Genomic DNA, 20,726 nt, shown 5'->3' on the forward strand with positions numbered 1-20,726 from the left:
CGTGTGTGTGTGTTAAAAAGAACAGTGTCGCTAGCAGTTTCTTCATTAAAGAATGAATATTCAGAATGTGAAATTCGTCTAATAAAATATTAAACGTAGCCTACTAGGTTAGGTAACTATAGATAGCTAGATTACACAGGCTAACTGAAACTATAATATATCAGTAGTATATGGTTAGATGGCATTGCTGATTTCTAAATTAGCTCCTTACCTCTTTTAGTGCAGCCACAGTCACGACTTATTGATTGTGGTAATCAAATCTATCCTTTATGCAGAATGGGTTTTGGAGGGAGCAAATAGTGCGGAAAGATTCCTAAATTCCGCCCCAACATCTGTCTGTCAATCTATCTCTGTATTTCGCTCCCTGTCTTCCTTACGTCACGAACCTGCATTCAAAAAGTAGCTACACAGAACAGTGGGACTGGCAAAGGCACAAAGATATTGAGAAATTACTCTGCTTTGCATACGGGCTGCAGCAACACCAAACACATGCGGGGCTAATTAACCTTGCGTAAGGGCATTTCATTATAGTTTTTATTATGTTTTTCTTTTTTACAAAGTAAGTGTCATCAGCTATCATGTAATGCACCGGAGCTTGCTGACTTATTTATTAATGTATACTGTCACAATTAATGTCAAAGGTGTGGTAAGATGGTCGTTTTTTTCAAGAGATGAATGGTTGCGTTTTTCAGAATGATAGCCTCAAATTCTGGCCAAATCAGTAATCGATTCATTTGACATATTTTGTCCATCTTATAAGTCACCTACACAATGTGAGCATTTCAACCTGTTCACGTCCTTTATGCAGTGTTTTGCTTTAATATATCACTGTTCGAAGGACAGGAGAAAGTATAGGCATACCCAGGCATAAGGTAAGAAAAAAGGTATCTGTTCCCAAATGTGTAGCCATGACTATGTTGAAGTTGTAATAAATAACCAAAATATAATAATAATAATAATAATAATAATAATAATAATAATAATAATGGCCGTAACTGCTACTAATAGGCTACTACATAGAAGCGAAGCTAATTATGGCAAAATATTTAGTCTTCAGCAATTATGGGAGCGTTTGAACGCAATGACGTGCTCCCCAATTCCTGTGTACATTTTAATATGATAATATGTCTTCCAAGAAATTTGAAGGATTAGAAATATCCATAAAATTAGTGAGACTAAATGTAAATCCGCTTTATATAAGAATTAGACGGATTAAATGGTTGTTGCAATTAAAACGAGTGAAATCTAACCTCGTGGTCGCTTAACAACGCGCAACAACGTGTTAAAACTGGTGTAACCTTTATTTCACCTTTTGGGAGTTCAGGGTGTCCGTGGGCGTTTTTTGTTTTTGTTTTTTTTAATACATTTCAGCATTTTTGAGTTATTAACAGCATTGATATTTATTTCCCTGTACTTAGCATCGTAGCACATGGTATCTTTGTAATACAGAGTGGAACGCTTTCGTTATTTTATTTTATTTATTTATTATTATTATTATTATTATTATTATTGGCTTGCATAATTGACACGGTATTGCATACAGAGTGAAAATGCATATTTTAAAAGTGTTACACTCTCTCAATAAAGGGAAGGCTTCCCGTCTATTCGATGAGGCAGATATTGCCACTCCAGGTTTGTTAGTTTCTATTCTGCATTCAAAGTAACATAGTGCCTATTAGCGAACCTCTATCAGTATTGTGTTGGCCTATTATTTTACTTTGTTAATCTTTTGTTGTTTGAACCCAATGGGTGGGATTGCAGCGCGTTTAGAGTAGCCAGCTTGACATCTTAACAAAGTAACCGTCTGTATTACTACAGTTACAATACATCAAACGCTCCTGGTGCCTTAATGTTACTGTTACGTTTACCAACGATTTTACAATACCAAACAGGATAACTCGTTTTGTTGGGTATGTGTTTGAGACTTGTTAGATAATGTAGCCTACGTGACAAGGTTTTTAGTTTTTTTTTTCTTTCTGAAATTTCTTAATCAGTTCTCAATCTGTGTTCAGTTCTTCGCGATTAATTTAGTCTGCAGTGTCTAGACTACTAGTCACGTAGTCTATTTTCTGTTTTGAAGTTTCTTGGTATTGGAACGTCAATTACTGTCGTACTGTATCAACTGCTGTATCAACTTGAGTTCTCCGAGTGTTACTTAATCAGAAATTCCTAGGTCATCTTGAGGCGAAATAATGTACACAGAGTTCAGAGTGGCCCACCGAACTGAGCCTGTTCAAGTCTTTCATTTACCTTTTAAGCCCTGACTTGCTGTAGAAAGAGAATGCACACCTACATTTTAAGAAGTCGTTACCGGTTAACACCAGTCTGATTCTTAAATGTGAGTATTACTATGCGCTACTTTAATCAACAATTGATTCAGAACAGTTCAGCGAAGGAACACTGCGCACATAGGTGGACTGCGTTGCTGCCTTGCGAAATAAGTTAAGGTATACGATTAAAGCGGCTATTTTCATTATTACGCAATGAAGACGATATGCCGATATAAGTTTTTTATGCTTTAAGTCACGTCCATTTTTGCATAATAGTTATATGTTCCTTAAGAATTGAATTTCCAAATGCATGTATATCGCGGAGATAACCTCTTCTGGACCTGCTTGCACAGGTACAATACATTGCAAGTGCAATACATTGTGTTTTCCTTAACGAGGTCCAAACTTTTTTCTACTATAATGGTGTTCGTAAAGGTCTTGCCATGCTCACCTCACTGTGCGTATAGCACAGTGTACCTGTGTGATCGTCATTTGTCATTTTTCAATTCAGTTATGACAGATTTCAGGTACTCACACCTGCCTAAGGACAGCAGGAAACCTGTTTGCTTGGAATCATTTTTGCGTGATTACAAATTTACAGGCATCTAGCTGTATGTATTTCATATGCAATAATTGTATGTTATGAAACACTACAGAAATGTGAAAATACACCTAATAACTTATTCCATGATTGAAAGCTCATTAAGCTGATGTCTTTTGTATTTTGAAAGATCTGATCCTGTTAAAAATGATGGGGGGATGCTTTTGTATACAGACGCATTTTTAATGAAGTATTTCTTTTTTCACCCTAGAAACCCACTTCAGGGTTTTGCTGGTTTGATTGGTAATATCGATTGAACTGTTTTAAATAAATATGCAGAGGTACGGCCAAATACTAAAACACATCCGCATATTTTAATTGAATGTACCACAGAAAAAAAAAATTATTTAGGAAGCATTAATCCTCAGAAAATTTTACTGGCTTAATTGCGGTGTTTTAATTACATTGAAATCTGGCTGTCATTTAACGCATTGGAGCTGCCTGTATGTCATGCACTGAGATGAGTCACTGCACGGATTCTGGGAAGCAGATTTATTTTTTATTTATACGTGATTTAATACATATATTTTTATCCAGCATAACAGCTTAGGTGAAATCGTCTATCAGGGAACCCTCACAGGAAGGAGACATGCAGGATCAAGAAGTGTATTTTGCACTTAAGTGTCTGTGCTCGGTGATTTTTGTTTTTCAGCGCGACCCCTTTGTCAGTTTCATCAAAAATTTTCAAAGAGAATGGGAGTCAGAACGGAACTCTGAATTGTCTGAGTGGTGAGAGATAGCGGATAGTGCCTGGTGATCGCAACTATTTGAGTTTTTTGCTTGGACGTTTTGAACAGCTTGTTTTTGAACAAGAGTATTCATGCAGCCTACGGTAAACACATAATTATCCAAATTGCTTGGAATGTATTTAATTCACGATGGCATCACAAATGTTTCCATCAATTTGCATGTCAAGATCTATAATTTCATAAACAATAATACGTGTCAGTTTATGATTTTTGGATGTTTTAAAAAATATTTTTGGCCTTTTAACAGTCAGGCTTTCCGTTATGTGCAGTGTCACTCGTTTTTTTAAGTGATCTGTGATCATGCATCTCTCCTTCATGTGTTAAGTGTATTTGAATTGGATTCATTCGAGCCTTTTCCCTTTTTTGTTCCTTTAGATTTGTTGGCATCAATGCGTCTGATATCAATTACACAGCCGGTCGCTATGACCCCTCAGTCAAGCCACCTTTTGACGCAGGGTTCGAGGGCATCGGGGAGGTCGTCGGCCTGGGCCTGAGCGCCAGCGCCCGCTTCACGGTGGGCGACACCGTGGCCTACTTCGGCAGCGGGTCGTTCGCCGAGTACACGGTGGTGCCGGCCAAAGCGACCGTCCGCGTGCCGTCGGTCAAGCCGCAGTTCCTCACGCTCCTGGTGAGCGGCGCCACGGCCTACATCGCCCTGAAGAGGCTGGGCGACCTGGCGGAGGGCCAGACCGTCCTGGTGACGGCGGCGGCGGGCGGCACCGGCCAGTTCGCCGTCCAGTTCGCCAAGATGGCCAAGTGCCACGTGGTGGGCACGTGCTCCTCGGACGAGAAGTCCGGCTTCCTGAAGACCATCGGCTGCGACCGGCCCATCAACTACAGGAGCGAGGACCTGGCCGGGGTCCTGCAGCGGGAGTACCCGCGGGGGCTGGACGTCGTCTACGAGTCGGTCGGGGGCAGCGTCTTCGATCTGGCCGTCAACCGCCTGGCCCAGAAGGGTCGGCTGATCGTCATCGGCTTCATCTCGGGGTACCAGACGGCCTCCGGGGTCCAGCCGGTGAAGGCCGGGACGCTGCCCGTCAAGCTGCTGCAGAGGTCGGCCAGCGTGCGTGGCTTCTTCCTCCCGCACTTCCTGTCGGACTACGGGGAGGCCATGGCGGACATGCTGCGAATGTGCGAGAGCGGGGAGCTGGTGTGCGAGGTGGACGTGGGGGAGATGACTCCGGAAGGGCGCTTTGTGGGGCTGGAGTCGGTTTACCGGGCCGTTGACCATATGTACGCAGGTAAAAACCTCGGCAAGGTGGTGGTCCAGCTGCCAGCCGCAGTCGAGAGTAAGCTGTGAGGTCACCGTGCACTGGAAAGCAGATAAAGATCTTGAAAATTAGAGCTTTTGGGAAAATATAATGTTTACTTGTTTAATATATTTTAGTTAATCAGAGGAAAATTCTGCGTTAATACAATGTAATGAATGTTTAGCCTTCATTTTAGTATTGGTTTTAACTTCTAAATTTAACTGATCTTATAAAGTGCCTTTAAAAATGTAGAATTTAAATATGGGTTTTAGGGTAGACTTCTGATGCACTGTGATTGCAGAGTAATTCTGTCCACCTGCTTTGTAGATTCAGATAATCTTTGACCGGCTAACTTAAGGGACTGATATTCCACATTATATTCATGTGCTTGCCTGCACATAACGTATACTTTGCGGTATTAATTAGTTCATTTAAAATCATATCACCAAAAGGAACGAATGCAAAGAAAGCCCCGCACATTGAAAATAAAAGTGCCTGTAATGAAAATAAAGTGGAGCATTTCTTTAGTTAGCTTGTTATTCCTGACCCTTGGGTAAGTTCAATTTAAATAGCAGATAAAGATAAAAAGGAACTATACTCACTAAATATACTCCTTCCACTCTTCAATTCTATTACACAATCTGCTTGTTGGAACATTTAATGTGGTGGACATACGTATAGGATAACTGATGCTAACTGATGACCACTGGCCAGTTATTGTGGTCCACTATTTATCTGCCTGTTTGAATTTGACCCAACTACTTGGAAAATTAGTCTTTACATCCATTAGCAAGGACCAAACTATTGGCCATTATTATTAGACAGGCTATGATGCACAAACAAGCAACACGCCCTCTGTTAAAACATGAAGTACCATGATTAGAATTTGGTGGCTTTATGTGACAACATTTGTGCAACTTCAGAATTTTATTTATTTAGAATTTTGTTATACAAATTGACCAATTTACTGGACTGGCCCACAGGTGGCAGAGTGGCTGATGAGGGCAGGTGAAATTACCCAATGTCCCTGTCCCTACGTCCACCCCCACCCCCACGTCATAGCCCCGGCGCTGCATTGGGCTGGTCTGGGTATCAATACTAAGACAGAATGTGCAGGGAAGTGACTGACAGTGGAAGATTACAGCGCACATTCAGTACCCATCTAAAAATCCAAATGGGAAAGCATACATCAGGCGGCACTTGAAAACCAGAGTAGGCGCATGGAGTAGTATTCAGGTGACAGGTTACTGTTGGCGATAAGGAAAAGGCTCAGGTTCAGTGTTATGTTCCTTCTGCACTTTCAGGTTAAGTCACTAACGTAAGCAAGACTTACAGCTGTGTAAATATTTAAAAAACCTAACATGCAAATTCCTCTCGCAAAGTTGTGGTCAGAGAGCAATTATCTGACATGAGATTTTGTAATCACTGTTCTTTACAGGTCGAGATTAAATATTCTGTTTCAGTATAAAATCAGAAGTACTTTTTAATAAATTGGGTGTCTTCCCGGTACACAGATATAAATATATAAAATGCACAATAAATGATAATGGACTGCTCTTCTGGGGTCTGACAGATCAGGGCCCCTACCATTCAGACCTCCCATTGCAGAATTTGCTGCATGTTAACACTGGCAGCATTGGTAAATACTTAATACTTGTTGAATTAATTTTTTTCTACAAAACAAATGTGAATAATTGTTTAATCATCTCTGGTTATTGTTTAAATGTTTTGCTTTCGCATAACATCTGTCAAATTAAAGCTGTATGATCATTATGTTCTATTTTTCCGAAAAAAAAACTATAAAAGCAAACTGCCATGTTATGCTTTGAATAAAAAAAAAAACACATTTTGATTTGGCAGTGGCTGCCTGTGTGTTCTAGCCATTAGTGTTTCTTTTCTGTCTGCGCTCTGTGGGTAATATGCTATACATGCAACCCCTTCATCCAGAGCTGCTCCCATTACAGGGTCTGCTCTGCCAATTAACTGTTTGGGTGAATAGAACCTTAAATTTGTTAGCATATGAGCGAGTACAACATTAGTATTAGCCCACCCCCCCATCCCCCCCAGTCATAGTCCATCTAAAGCTAACTGACAGTGGCCCTCACCACCTCCTTCTTGCTAATATTGTTTTAACCATGAAGACATTTGTTAACAGCCTAGATGTGGCAAAAACCTCCGAGCATAATTTTGTGCTCATTGGCGTATTCACTTTGCATTGGAATTCACAATAAACTTCCAAACAAGTTGGTGTAGCTGCTGCAATGCTGGTGCACACATGGCTTGTGGGTGGGAGTAGGCACATGCATATTATATAGGTCAAAAGATGCTTTCTGTATATGTTTTTATTTCAATAAGGCGGTTGTGCTTCCATGAAACAGACATGCTTTTAATTGTTCCGTCTGCATTCGGAATTAGACGACATTCGAATAATTCAGTGCTGGAAAGGACTTATATAATTGGGATTTTTGTCTGATCTGGAGGTTGAGCTAGTCTCACGGTGCTTTTGTCATAAATTGGGAGAAAGTTCTGCTCAGTTTCTCTAATATACTGATCTATCTGTTTACCTTCTCGTGTTGTGCCCTTGCCGCTTCGCGGTGTTATATATTTTTGCTCGGGGGATGGGTCTGAGAGACAGGCAGTATGTTGTGAAATGACTAACGTCAAAGCTACGAACGCCTTCCTGCGAGGCAGAGGTCTGTTGAAATGAAAACAGGGGGAAACAAAAGACACCATTTATAGTCAACACTTCAGACTAGACAGGGGATGATATTTTTGCGACAAATTGGCCTCACCATCAAAAGTAGAACTGACAATGGCACTTAATATTACACTCAAGTTCACATTGTGAAAAATATACACTACCATCAAAATGATTTCTCTTGAAACCCATGGAGAAAAAAGACATTTTTGTGTGAGTTGAGTGCGTGTGTGTGTGTGCATGTGTGTGCGAGTGTGTGCGAGTGTGTGTGTGTGTGTCCGTTTTATTTTTTCGGGGCTGCTTATTTATGTTGTCCAGGTGGGTTCAGGACTCCAGAGGTAGTTGGATATTTAGAAATATGTAATAGTTAAGAGTTCACCAGCCTCCTGCCTGTATAATCCCTCAACCCAGTTCTGCTTGCCAAAAATGGCAAACGCCGATGCATGAGACAGATACATTGGAGCCGGCTTGTTGGCACTGCCCTCCGGTGCCCCCCAGGACCCCCTGCTGGCAGACCGACCCCTCCGCCTGTGTCTGCGTGGTGGCAGTATGGCCGAGCGCGTCCTTTCCCTCGGTCCACCGCGGCGTTGCCACCGGCGACCCTCCGACCAGCAGATGCCCGTGTATTTCTGCTTGTCACAACGTGGCATTCTCACACTTCACCTCCGCGACAACCTGGCCTGGATGCCCACGCCGTGCCATCGCGCCCGTTCCCGTCATCTCCGCTTTGCGTCGGGTTTTGTTCTACCCCAATGTCACCGCCCAGCCGAAGTCCGACCGTGACGCTCTCTAGAGTTTTTACTGGAACCTCATGCCTCCCACCCCCTACTCCTGACCTAATTGCAATCTCTCCCTGCGCTAATTAATCATAGCAGCCCAATCAAAATGACAAGGTGGAGGAGGTGACATTCTTTAAAATCTACAATTAGGTTTTTTTAATCATTATAATTTATTTTCGTGAATTCCTGAAGTCCCCCCCCACCGCTCCCCAAAAGCACCTTTTAATCCCAATATACGATCCGAGGCACCATCAAGGCCAACTGTAAGGGAATGCAGTGAACTTGTCAGCCATTTCAATATTCAGGATTTTTTTTTTCTTTCTTATTTTTACCGTAATTGGCGAGCGTCTTTATTTAGTTCTCCTTTTTGGAGGTGAGACGGGCAGAGGTGGTTGATGTCGGATGGGGGAGGGTGCTATAATGATACATTAATCAAAAAGAATGACAAAACCACACTTATCACGACAGCCGCGTGCTTCATTTAGAATGGGGGGGAATAACTTTATTAATCAAGCCTCCTGATTCATTGTTACAAAGTGTCACCCATACATTTTCTTCCAATTTAATAATCCTTTTTGTAGACTTAACAATATCCCCAGTGATTTGAGTTTTTTATTGAAGAGTGTGCAGAAACAGTCACGGCCACACAAATAGCTCTTCTAAGCTAAGAAAGCTGCCTAGACACAGATGCCATATAGGTAACAGTTAGCACTGAAGCCTGCTTAAAGGGCAGCCAGGGCTGTAAAAAACACTGTTAAAGAAGATACGTGACCTTAATTTTAATTTAAAGATGCTTTTGTGAAATGCATGTTAAACAAATTTGATTTAAATGAGTATTTCCGGAATTAACCCCTTGTGGTGGACCTTGGGTAGCATGTCCTCCTAGAGCACTGGTTCTCAGTGCAGTGAAGTGCCTCAGAATTGAATCCTGCCCATGCCTGTGCCAACTGTGGACTGAGGGGTCATGTGGGTACATCCTGTGCCAACTCCGTGAGCGCTGTAGTCCTGTGGCGCAATGGCTGCACAGCTCAGCTGGTCGACTGCACTGTGGAAAAGAAGCGGCTGCTCGCGTTTTGGAGGCTGCTCACGCTAGTCTGCACTATCTAGAGAGAGGCTCAGATGCCACGAGCACAGGCTTCACCCTGTATCTTAGACATCAGTGACAGTCAAACTAGCAATGTCACTATCCAACTTTAACCAGAGGTCCACTGTGGCAGGGCGCAATTGACTCTGTTCCACCAGGGGAAGGGTGGGTTTTTTCATGGCTAATACTGCTGTATTGGTCCCTCCCATGAATTCTCCCGGTGCCAAAAGGGCACCAGTTTTTAAAATTTTCAATTAAATTTTATTTATATAGTCCATTTTACAAAGGATTTGTCACAATATGCTTCACAATTTACCCTGGCCTAAACCCCCACAGAACAAACCACAGGCAGCAGTGGCAATGAAAAATGCCCTGGAAGACATGTGGGGAGAAACCTTGGGAGGAGCCAGACTCAGTGGGAAGGGCCCATCCTCCTCTGGCCACCTCAGCTTGTGGGTTCACGAGTATAAAATCAGTCATTTCCGGACAGGTTGTGTGAAGCATCTGAAGGGGGTGGTAGTCCATGGGTGGGGTGGCAGGCTGGAGTGGTGGACATATGGGGGTTTGGCAGGAGGCTTCAGGGTGACTCAGGAAAGTCACCGAGAGGAAGTCACTCCCCCAGTCTGCACTAGATCTCCAACAGTACTGTTGTGTAATCTGGTGTGTTGAAAGTCACTGGGCTGCTGTAGGCTTGCAGTCTTGTTCTGCTGTGGACAGCACATGAATGGGATGCCTCAAAACGGCCTTTCCAGCCACACAGTGAATAGAATAATAGAATAAACTCCACCCACAGTGGTATAATGTTATTTTTTCTGGCCATATTTCTCCAGGGCCACACCTGATTAGATAGCATGTCTGCCATTATTTCCTCTCCTGCATCCAGTGTCTTTCTGCATAGATCCCTCAGTCTGGGAGTGGCTGGACGGAGCAAAGGATGGAGTCACGGTTCGGGCGTCCACCAGGCAAAGATGTAGAAGCCCCGGCTCCCCTTGAGTGATGGGCAGTTCCCCCCCAACCTCTGCGCCGCTGGAGTCCATCTCCTTCCCCTCGGCAGATGCCATCGCGGCCAAGGACACGGGGCGTCAGCGACCGTCCGGGAGACCCCGTTCATCAGGGCGTATCGGTAATGGAAACACACTGTGACAGTGGTCATCAGGACAGGAAACAAAGGGCTATAAACATTAGCTGACAGATGGCTCAGGACAGCACACAGAGATGGAGGGAGGGAGAGATGGAGAGAGAGAGAAATGGGAGGAAAAAAACTTGCTTCCATCACAGATTGTGGAAAATATGAGATGGATGCCTGCTGCCTAACCTGGTCCGGCCATTAGATGGGACATCTCAGACAGTGTTGTGTCCATCAAGGCTAATAAACTCCAACAAACAGGTACCACATCTACTGGGAGGTCATAGAGTGTGAAGCTTAGTCGGCACAATGCATGTCATGTGCTGAGTAAAAATAATATGCAGGTGGTGTATTGGTTCAGGGCTTGGATTTGTTGCCAGAAGGTTGTGAGCTGAAATTTGCTGAAGTATTACAGTTATACCCTTGAGCATAAAACTAAGCCTAAATTGCTTCCAAAATGATACAAAATGCATATGTAAAATGGAGGCCAAGTTACACTGAACAAGAGATTGCACTGAGCCAATAGAAATATAAATGTACTATACACTGTATAGATTGATGTATGCCATAATGTCTCTTTGTAAATTATGCAATTGCTGTAAAGTTTGCCATTGAGAAAAAAAAGATCACAATGGGGGACAAATGGTAGTATCTGGAATGTCTTTAACAGCTGAGATGGGGGAACCGCAAACCTAATTGGCATTTCCAAAACAAACAACCAAAAGATCTGCATTTTCACAGACTTTTCCCCTCCACTACACAGACTCAAAGCACAAGGAAATTGTCGCGTTCTTTTCCCCCACCCTCCAAATAGCGTCTAATTAGTGAGTGCCAAACGTAAAAGCAGAAAGTGTGTTTTCCACACAGGGCAGCTTTGCTCTTTAATTTTTTTTTTTTTTTGTCAGGTCCCCCCCCCCCCCACCACCACCACCACCATCACTTTAATTAGCTAACATTTTTCTCAGCTCTCCCGTGCTCTGTTTGTTTACCTTCATGTCAGGACTGATGTCGACCAATTAGTACAGTGAAATTGTTTAACCTCTGAAACGCACAGAGCGGAAGGAGGAGAGGTATACTGTACGCATGCAGAAACATGCGGTGGAAAAAGGGCGGAGCCAGCAGAGTGGAGGGGGGGAGTATTTGTATAGTGTGTGAATTAAGTGTGGTGTGCAAAAACAAGGGGATACAGTCAAAGTATGATTATGATTGTAACTATCTATTGCTAGCTCTCATGGTGTTTGCTTACCATGTGAAATGTATTTTTGTAAGTTGCTTTGGCTAAAAGCATCTGTTAAATGACTGAATTGTATATTGTAAGTAGCAGCAGAGGTTGGGAAGGTGGGTGGCATGGAGTTTGATTTTAAGGTCTCTTTCCCTGGTAAGGATTTCTTTAAACCAGTTGAACCATTAAACTCAGTTATGAAATTATTCGCACCATTCCAGAAGCTGAGACAGCCTGCTGGACTGAGGCACCCTAACACTTGCTCTGTGCAATCTCACTGGCAACCTCTCCAAATCTAACAAAATTGCCTTAATATATTTGTGGTTTCTGTCCAGCCCATTTGAATTTTTCTTTGTTGAAATACTGAGGTCTGTCAGGAACCAACCTGTGCAAGCTTAATTGAAATTGGGTGTGATTTTAGTGAAATTGTCTGTGAAAGCATGTTTTCCCTTAAGGTCTGTTATCAGTCAGTCTGTAGTGGAATTGCCTCTATCCCAACCTGACTGTCTCCTGGTCCAATATATGATGTCATATTCGTTCATCCTTCTTCTAGGTCATGTCCACGCTATATATCCAAGATCTGAAAGAGACTTTATCTGTTTTTTTTTTTTTCAGAATGTTTATATGACCTTGTTAAGGCATTCAGACTGCTGCCAAATAACTGAGGTAAGTTAACTGTGATTTCCATACTGGCATACATACTGTAAGCAGTTACTGTAACACACAATTAAACATCTAGTCCAGTTTTCCTGGCGGCATTATTTTTAGCATCCGCCTTAGCTGTGTTATCTGGTTGAGATTCCAGCCATAGCCAATTAGCTGGAAATGTCTTTATTTTCTGTCAGTGCGAGCAATTGTCATTAATGCATGGATTGTGAATGTTTACGTCATTCAAATGAGCTGAAACAGCACAAAGTCGGCTAGCTGTCTGTTTGACTTATCAGTCAGGATAGTTAGCTTTAAATAGCAACTTACTGCTGAGCATAATGTTATGTCAACTGGGCTGCATACCTCCCGAACACAAGGAATCAAGGTGTACCAAAGGAACAAAAACCAGTGCTTTGAAATGATATTACTCTTATGTAATATCCTAATACTCTCTCCTCTACTCCTAAAGACAGCACCCCATGATTTTATTACTGCTAATTCTACTAATGCTGCTTCTATTGTTACTTTTACTACTACACCATAGCTAATAGTTCTACTATTACTATAACTTTATAATAATTACTATAATAATAACAACAACAACAATAATAATAATAATAATAATAATAATACATCAATTATGCAAATTGTAATTGTACATGAATCTATTTTTAATTCTTCTGCCAGCATAGAATATTTGAAAAAATCTGCAAAATTCTTGGTAGATTTGCGGAGATTTGTGGATGGCTCCTAAGTGGTCGGCTGAGGCCTCTGAGTCTCACGTCAGTCACAAACCCACACGAGAGGGAAGCCGATACTCCTCGAGCGAGCTCATTTGTGTACGACCGCCTGTTACCTGGGCTGATGTCATTAATTATTACAGATGATTTTGCTGGGATTACGGAGACTTGAAGTAACAGACAGCTGTGTTGGGAAAACAAGCCTGGTGCACAGGGATGGAGCATATTTGTTATGCCTTAAATGAATGCCCAGCTGGGCCATGGCATGAGCTGCTCAGAGACCTTCTCTCTGCCTCTGTCATATATTTGGAGCTTTCGCTCAGTTACACTCTCTCTTCCTTTTTTCTGGCCCTGTTAAATGCAGAAGCAGGAGACCATTTGGGCTCAAAAAATGTGTTTAAGTGCTTTTGATTGACACGGTGAAAAACACAAGGCAACCGCATGGCGCAGATGATCCCTTTCAGTGCTCGACCTTCTTTAGTATGCAGTCCTTTAAAATGAGGATGCTTGCTACATACGAAAACCTCACAATGTTCTTTATTTTGTTAGAGTCCAAGTACTGAAGCTAGGAGTAGTGTGGTACTGTGACCGTGGAAAAGAGATTGCCGTCCAAATGTTTCAGGTATGATTCCTCCGTAGAGTCCTGTCATTATGCCCTTGAGTATAGCACTTAATCCTAATAGCCCCAATTTATATATTGCAATGTATATGGGTAATATGTATAAATATAAGGATAGGTGTTCCTACGAAGCAAAAATTGTAAACTAATAATGTAGTAATGATGAACCTACTGTGATGGATCCCCTGGATGCTTGGCTGTTGGATTGTCAGAGAGATTCTTGTCACTAGTCAGTTGTCAGTTCCTTTCTGCGAGGCAAAACTGAAGTTGCACATCTGTCTCTTAGTTTTTAAATTTATCAAACAGGCAGTGTTCATGCTGGCCACATCATGTAGTAGAAGCAGAGACCCCTGAGGTATTTAAAATGAGGCTTGACATAGTGTTAGATGCTTTTCACAGCAGGTAAAATGACAAGGCTAGATGGGCTGAATGGTGTTTTCATCATCAAGCATAATACAGTGCCCTCAAAAAGGATTAACTCTCTTAATAAAGATGGATAAACATGGCTGTATAAAATAAACAATATTGGTATTGAAATATATATGTTCACAAAATGGAAAAATTATATTCTTTTTTATACAAGTACAATTGCTCTGAGGATCTACTGCATTTCCTGATCCTAGGGCTCTTGTTCCGGTCAAATGAGTCATAATCTTGCAAGATTCAGGAGATTTTGGCCTATTATTTGGTAATAAGAAAGCTCAAACCTGGCCGCAAATGGGTCTTTCAGTAAGACAGTGATCTCAGACATTCTTCAGACTCAACCAGGAAATGGTTAACTCTCCACAAAATTATTTGTTCCACAAAAGCTCTTTAGCTCTTAGCAATGGTATTACATTAAAATGTAAATTTTCTAAATTGGTATTGTTTATTTTATTTAACATTCTTTATCAAGGGTGCGAATGATTTTGGAGGGAACTATATTAAGAAATCTTGAGTATTTTATTTCTTTTCATCAATTTGAGGAATGCAATCGCTAATAATCTGAATATAGTGACTGTCAATCACCTGTTGAAAAGTATGAATTTGGTGTTCTACCATACATGTAAATGGAAATGCTTTGATTTCCTGTTCATGGTAAAGATGTTTATTTGTGAACAACTGATATCAAGTGACCATTATAGATGTTAAATAAACTACCCTCATGGAAGATTAGACCTAAAACGTCCAGTGACAGTCAACACCAAATAAATAATATTTGAAAAATGTAAAATGTTGATTTATTTTATTTATTTCTTTTTTAACCAAATTTCAGGGCAGCAGCACTGTCTGTTACAGAGTCTGGACAGCAGGAAAATGGATCCTGGAAGGAAGTTTGAACTGCTGTTGTACCCTTCAGTAAGGTAAGACCATTTCTCCAGATATGGACATCTAGAAAGAGAATTTGCACGTTCTTAAAAATCTAATTTATTTTGACAATTTTAATAAACAAACTAAACATCTCCCACTTTACAGTAATACAAAACTTCTAAACTTAGTCAGAAGTACAAGGTTAGCTTACATTATAGTTGATCTCAGTAAAAAATTCATAATCTCCATAATCCATAATCATGGAATGTTGGATATTCAGTCTGTCTAATTACTGATACAAATGTCACAGAGAACACAAAAACAAGTCACAGCAGAAAATAATTGTTTTCTTTTAGAGTTAAATGTTTTCTTTTGCAGGCATTTGGCATAGTTAATTTGTCCTCTGATTTTTCTTTTTTTTTTCTTCTCTACATGCCGATGTAAATGTCAAAAACGGAACTCGCAGGATGTGGGCGGGAGTGGACGAGACGGAATTAATTGAGCGGGAGTTTAGCCGTCTGACGTGAGACGTCGGGAGCTTTCTCGGCCCGGGACGGAGACAGGTGATTGGGCAACATACGGAGCGCTTGGAGGGAGGTACGTGACATCTGTCAGAATGGGAGAATAAATGCGGACCCTCTCCGGCCCGGGGTCAGATCTCCCGCCGCAGTCGCTAAAGTTGTCACGACGCCATGACACTTCTTTGGCAATGGTGGCCAATTCCTCGACACGCAAACGTAAACGAACACAGATTGTTGAATAAACGGCTCTAAAAAAAGGGATTATTGTTTTTTTTTTTGTTTTTATTTCTCACCCCCCCTCCCCCAAGAGTCACCCCACCCGAAGAAGCGACAGTGGCTGTAGAGGAAACGTCAGGATGCTGGAAGGTCAGGTGACATGGCAAGGTCGAGAGCGAGAAAAAGTGCAAAAAGGAAAAAGCGCACACACATAAAATAAGAAAAAAAATCATTTGAAATGTGACGCTTTGCCGTTTGTCCTTCCACCCCCCGTTGGTCGTGTCTCATCACGGGAAAAGCAGAGTTAGGTCAAGAGCTCAGCATTGTGTGAATGTGTGAATTCACAAGGAATGAAACAAGGATAGGCTGCTGTTTTCTGTTTGTGGATCGTTGCAAACATATTCATTCTTTTTGAAGAAATCTTTTAATTGAATGTAGTTAAACGTGTGACCTCCATGTAACAATTTGTGCATTAGATCTTATAGCCTAGGCCTATTATTTGCCCATGACTGCTGCTAATAGGCATTTTGTATTGGTTGTCATTAAAAATATTCAAAGAGAAATATATTTAGATTAGGTTTGAGCGTTTATTAAAAATCTCATTGGCTAGGATTCACTGAAGATAGACGACCCCAAACGAAAACAGTCTGAACGAATCAGCCTATCTAGGTCTGTTCTAAATGAAAAGTGAACTAAAGGAGCTGCTGGCATCACTGAACAAATCGGTGAACAAACTAAAAGAACTAAAGGAACTAATCAGTCAGCAAATCGGAAGAACTTTTCAGTCAAAACGTTTGAAAAAAAGGGGATGCAGTCTGTTTTGACAAGAGCCTTATTTCTGTAATTTCAATGTGTCGCTGGTGAACTTGTAAGCTACAATGTGTGAATATATTTTTTCTTTTAACAAATGGAAACTAAACTGTGTCAAAGTACGTAGATGCAAATGAGTGGGCCTAGGCCTAATAAATGTATTAATCAATCATTATGTTTCACGCCACCCAAATTCTTTTCAGGTCAAACTGACCAAACATGGTTTGTTAGTGTATTTTAACTGTGTATTTCTGCATATAGTTAGGCTATAATTACATATATGTGTATATTAACATTCATATTGCCTGCTGTCAAATGTTATCATTATTTTTTTTTAAACCGAACCTAATTGATTAGAACGTGGTTTTGTAGCCTAGATATTTTAATGAAGAAATCATGTTATAGCCTACCCAGACACATAGCCGGGGGGTTTGACCACCCCTTGAAATGTTGTAGCTAAACATAAATTGGTCTTCGCAAAGTATAAAGTATAAAGTATAAACCTCCTTTCCCGTAAAATTAAAATAGACATCAGAAGATCAGTACTGTTACCGATCACCCCCTCCCCCCCCCAAAAAAAGAAAAAACTGTCCAGTCTGAATCAGAATTTGAGTTCAGAATTTTAAAACCATTCCACTTAGCATACTGCACCACATTTCTGAAATACAATTATATATATATATATATATATATATAATATAATACAAATAAAATCAGTGATAGGAGGTATTTGCAAAACTCATGTTATAATTTTTAAGCAATACCAAAACCCCCCAGTAATGAGAAACAGATCTAAACAACAGGTGGAAGCTGGAATGGTGGAGGGTGAGCAGCAATGGTTAGACTAATAATTCTTTGAGCTGGGATGGTTAGAATAATAATTCCTTGAGCACGGATGGTTAGAGTAATAATTTTTTAAGCAGCAACAGCGGAGCTTACAAAGTGCAGCACAAGCAAAGAGCAACACAGGAGAGTTCTGACTGTCAATTTGAAAGGTTCTACATTAGTGATGTGTGCATGTGATTGGTTGAGTCTGAGAACATGTGGTTGCTGAGGCCGACCATTGGTCAGCTGCAGCAAGAGTTTCCTGACCGAACTTGCTTATACACGTTTTATGCGCAGTACTCATTTGTCACAACAATGTGCTATCAAAGTCAGGCACAGGAAAGTTAAATGTAACCATGCGTAATTTAAAAAAAATATATAAAAGCAGATCACAATTCAGTTTAAGTGAGAAGTGGGGAATCATGAGGAATCATTGAAAGATTCTGTCCTGGAGGGATTCAGGCTGCCTATGCATCCTTTGAGGAGTTCACAAACAAAAAACAGAAATATAACTGAACAAATCACTGAATAAGTCTTTATTATGAATCAAACAACTAAAGTCACTGAAAGAAACTGAACTGGCCACTATTGCCACAGTGACATTTAAGCCATATCACAAACAAAGAATACACAATGAAATAAACAAATAAATTGTTTTTATTTAGATTTCAAAAGACGGAAAGGCTGTGGCCTAATCAATGGTTTTAAAGTTACTTTATCCGAAATGACATATTTGTACGTGGTATGTTATGCACATGTGGACTATGTAAAATGGAAAGCAATGAAAGTGAAAGCTAAAGTGTACATAAGGCTTTTTCTTGAGTGCCAAATATTTTCTCACACACACACACAAAACCACACATGCACACACAATTCATATTTTGCCATGCTAACATACAATAATGCATTGTACACAAACAATTCATCTGGGCTGAGCAGGCCAACAAAAGCTGTCTGTCTCAACACAATGTTTCCAGCTGTACATTGCCAAAGAAAACAAATAAATAAACAGAAGTAGAATTAATAAATAAGTTAATTCACAAAAACGAGCCTAGATTAGGTACATTTATATCATATATTTTTCCAAATCAAATATAACTACTGTATATATCCAACTGTATGTATAAATGTACATAAATAGAGTATATGTAAGGTTAGAATATAGTCTTTTCCTTTATTTTAAATGTTAGAAGGTGGGCTAAGACACAAAACAACAGCTGCCTGTGGCTGAAAACACAGCACACAGCTGGGCCTTCAGCTTTTACCTTGGGGCACAATATCAGAATCACAGTGACTTCTGTAACCCTTAAGGCACTAGTCTGGAGCTGTTACTGTCAAGCACAGCTATTGTTCATATAAGTCCACGTTTTTCCTCCATTTTATCACTATTATTTTGTACTAATTATTGCCTTAATTAATCAAATGTGAGCACAGAATCAGTATCAAAGAGTTCAAATGAAGGAAGACCCAGTGAAGGAAATGCAACTTTATTCAACATTTTCAATGTAATTATCACAATTAATGAAATATAACATTATTTAAACATATTGTTTTTCAGTGTTTACGATTTGGCAGTTATTCATTATTCAGTTAATTCAGTAGTTATAGTAATTCACTAGCTTCACAGTAGAATGTTCTGTGTTAATTAAACTGACAGATTCTGCTATATATATATATATATATATATATATATATATATATATATATATATATGTGTGTGTGTGTGTGTGTGTGTGTGTGTGTGTGTGTGTATGTATGAAGCCTTCTGATATGTTTAAACTCAAACAGACCTTTACCAGGCTGGCTTCAGGCCTGGCTGCTCAATAGGGATGGCCATAGTTACTATTGAGCTGCACTCTGCAAAAGCAGCTACTCTGTCCTCCATTCTGGTCCTCCTTGACCTCTCTGCAGCTTTTGACACAGCTGACCACCACCTCCTGCTGTCTTCCCTGATTACTCTGGGAATCTGTGGCACAGCTCTCAACTGGCGTACATCCTACCTCAGTAGTCACTCCTTGCAGGTTGCATGAGGGAGGCACAATTTTGTGACCTCATAGCCTCATGACCTCTCTACAGATGTTCCCAGGGCCGTTGTTCCCCTCCTCTTATCTCTCTGTACCTAGTGTCTTAGTTCTGTCATGTGGAGGGATATGGGCTTAGTCTGTCTTATCACTGCTGCACTGTTGACACAGAAGTTTTTCTCTCTTTCCCTCTGATGCACTGGTCTCAGCACATGTCTCAGCTTGCCTGCAAGACATCACAGCTGGAGCCTCAACTTGGTTAAAACTGAGATGCTGCACTCCCCAGCCAAGTCTTCCCCTTGCTTGACCTTTTGTTCACCCTGGATGGCACTACAGCATCAACCTGTATCCCTTAGGAAATTCAGAGTGGTACTGGTCAATATACTGTACCTTTCCAAAAACATTGCGATTGTATGTCATGTGTGGAGATCTTAGTCCGCACATGGGTCATTTCCCATCTGGTCTACTGCAGCTTCTTCTTCGATGGTGTCCCTGCCTCCGCCATCAGACCGGTGCAGCTTATGGAGAATACAGCTGCTTACCCAATCTATGACCTCCCGAGGCCCAGCAATGTCATCTCCCTGCACTGGCTACCAATATCTGCAAAATTACCAGTATCTGTCGATATAATGTCAAATTTAAAACCTTAGCCTATCGGGCAGCTGGAAGGACCGTTCCAAAACCAATAGCTATTTGATGTTTGTATATTTGCATTTTAATATATATGTATATGTGTATATTTATGGTAAGTAAACGTGGTATAAGCAGAAGAAACCACTTCATACTGCGTGGCTTTTATGATAAATAAGCATTCCTGAGGTGGGAACACATTACCACCCCTGCCGCGTGTGTATCATGAAAACTGCACAGCTTCTCATGGTTTGTGCCTAATTAATTATAACCCACATGATATCGCACCTTCACATGTGCCGGTATGAAAACACACTGTAAAGATTCTATATTTTTGCCAGTTGTTCGTACAATAATAGCAAAAATGTATTTCCTTCAATTATTAAAAGTGTATGTATTAAAGGGCATGTCTGCCTGCTCATAAATAGGTTTTGAACTATTGAGGAAAAATAAATTAAACAGGCTTCCTTTCCTGAACTTCCATCCAATGCTCAAAATGTAATTAGGACTTACACCGTTGCCGACTAATTTAACTGGGATACACAATAATCTCTGTAATCAGCTACTAAAACGGAAGGGTCACTTTGGCACTGAAGTCCAGAACACTGTCTTTAAGGCCTATAAGGC

General features: G+C 40.8%; 2 protein-coding genes across 7 annotated transcripts in view; one reads left to right on the plus strand and one right to left on the minus strand.

Moving 5' to 3' along the window:
• The window catches only part of tshz1 (teashirt zinc finger homeobox 1), a 47,871-nt gene extending 47,506 nt beyond the window's left edge, over positions 1-365 (minus strand). Inside the window, exon 1 of the mRNA XM_035404309.1 lies at positions 212-365. The gene's annotated coding sequence lies outside the window, so the exon portion shown is untranslated. The remainder of the gene's footprint in view (positions 1-211) is intronic.
• The window catches only part of LOC118220447 (prostaglandin reductase 3-like), a 30,495-nt gene that overhangs the window by 764 nt on the left and 9,005 nt on the right, over positions 1-20,726 (plus strand). Inside the window, exons 2-8 of one of the 6 annotated variants that reach the window (XR_004763950.1) lie at positions 3,996-4,861; positions 10,308-10,554; positions 12,395-12,445; positions 13,717-13,789; positions 15,042-15,129; positions 15,543-15,673; positions 15,906-17,191. Coding sequence is in view for 1 of the 6 variants with exons in the window: in XM_035404333.1 (XP_035260224.1) it covers positions 3,996-4,920 (925 nt within the window). In the remaining 5 variants the exon portion in view is untranslated. Of the gene's footprint in view, positions 1-3,995; positions 6,723-10,307; positions 10,555-12,394; positions 12,446-13,716; positions 13,790-15,041; positions 15,130-15,542; positions 17,192-20,726 lie in introns of those variants that run through there. The other 5 variants (XR_004763951.1, XR_004763949.1, XR_004763952.1 and 2 more) reach the window with 5 other exon arrangements.

This window comes from Anguilla anguilla, chromosome 1 (assembly GCF_013347855.1).
Source record: "Anguilla anguilla isolate fAngAng1 chromosome 1, fAngAng1.pri, whole genome shotgun sequence".
In the NCBI taxonomy this organism is placed as follows: domain Eukaryota; kingdom Metazoa; phylum Chordata; class Actinopteri; order Anguilliformes; family Anguillidae; genus Anguilla; species Anguilla anguilla.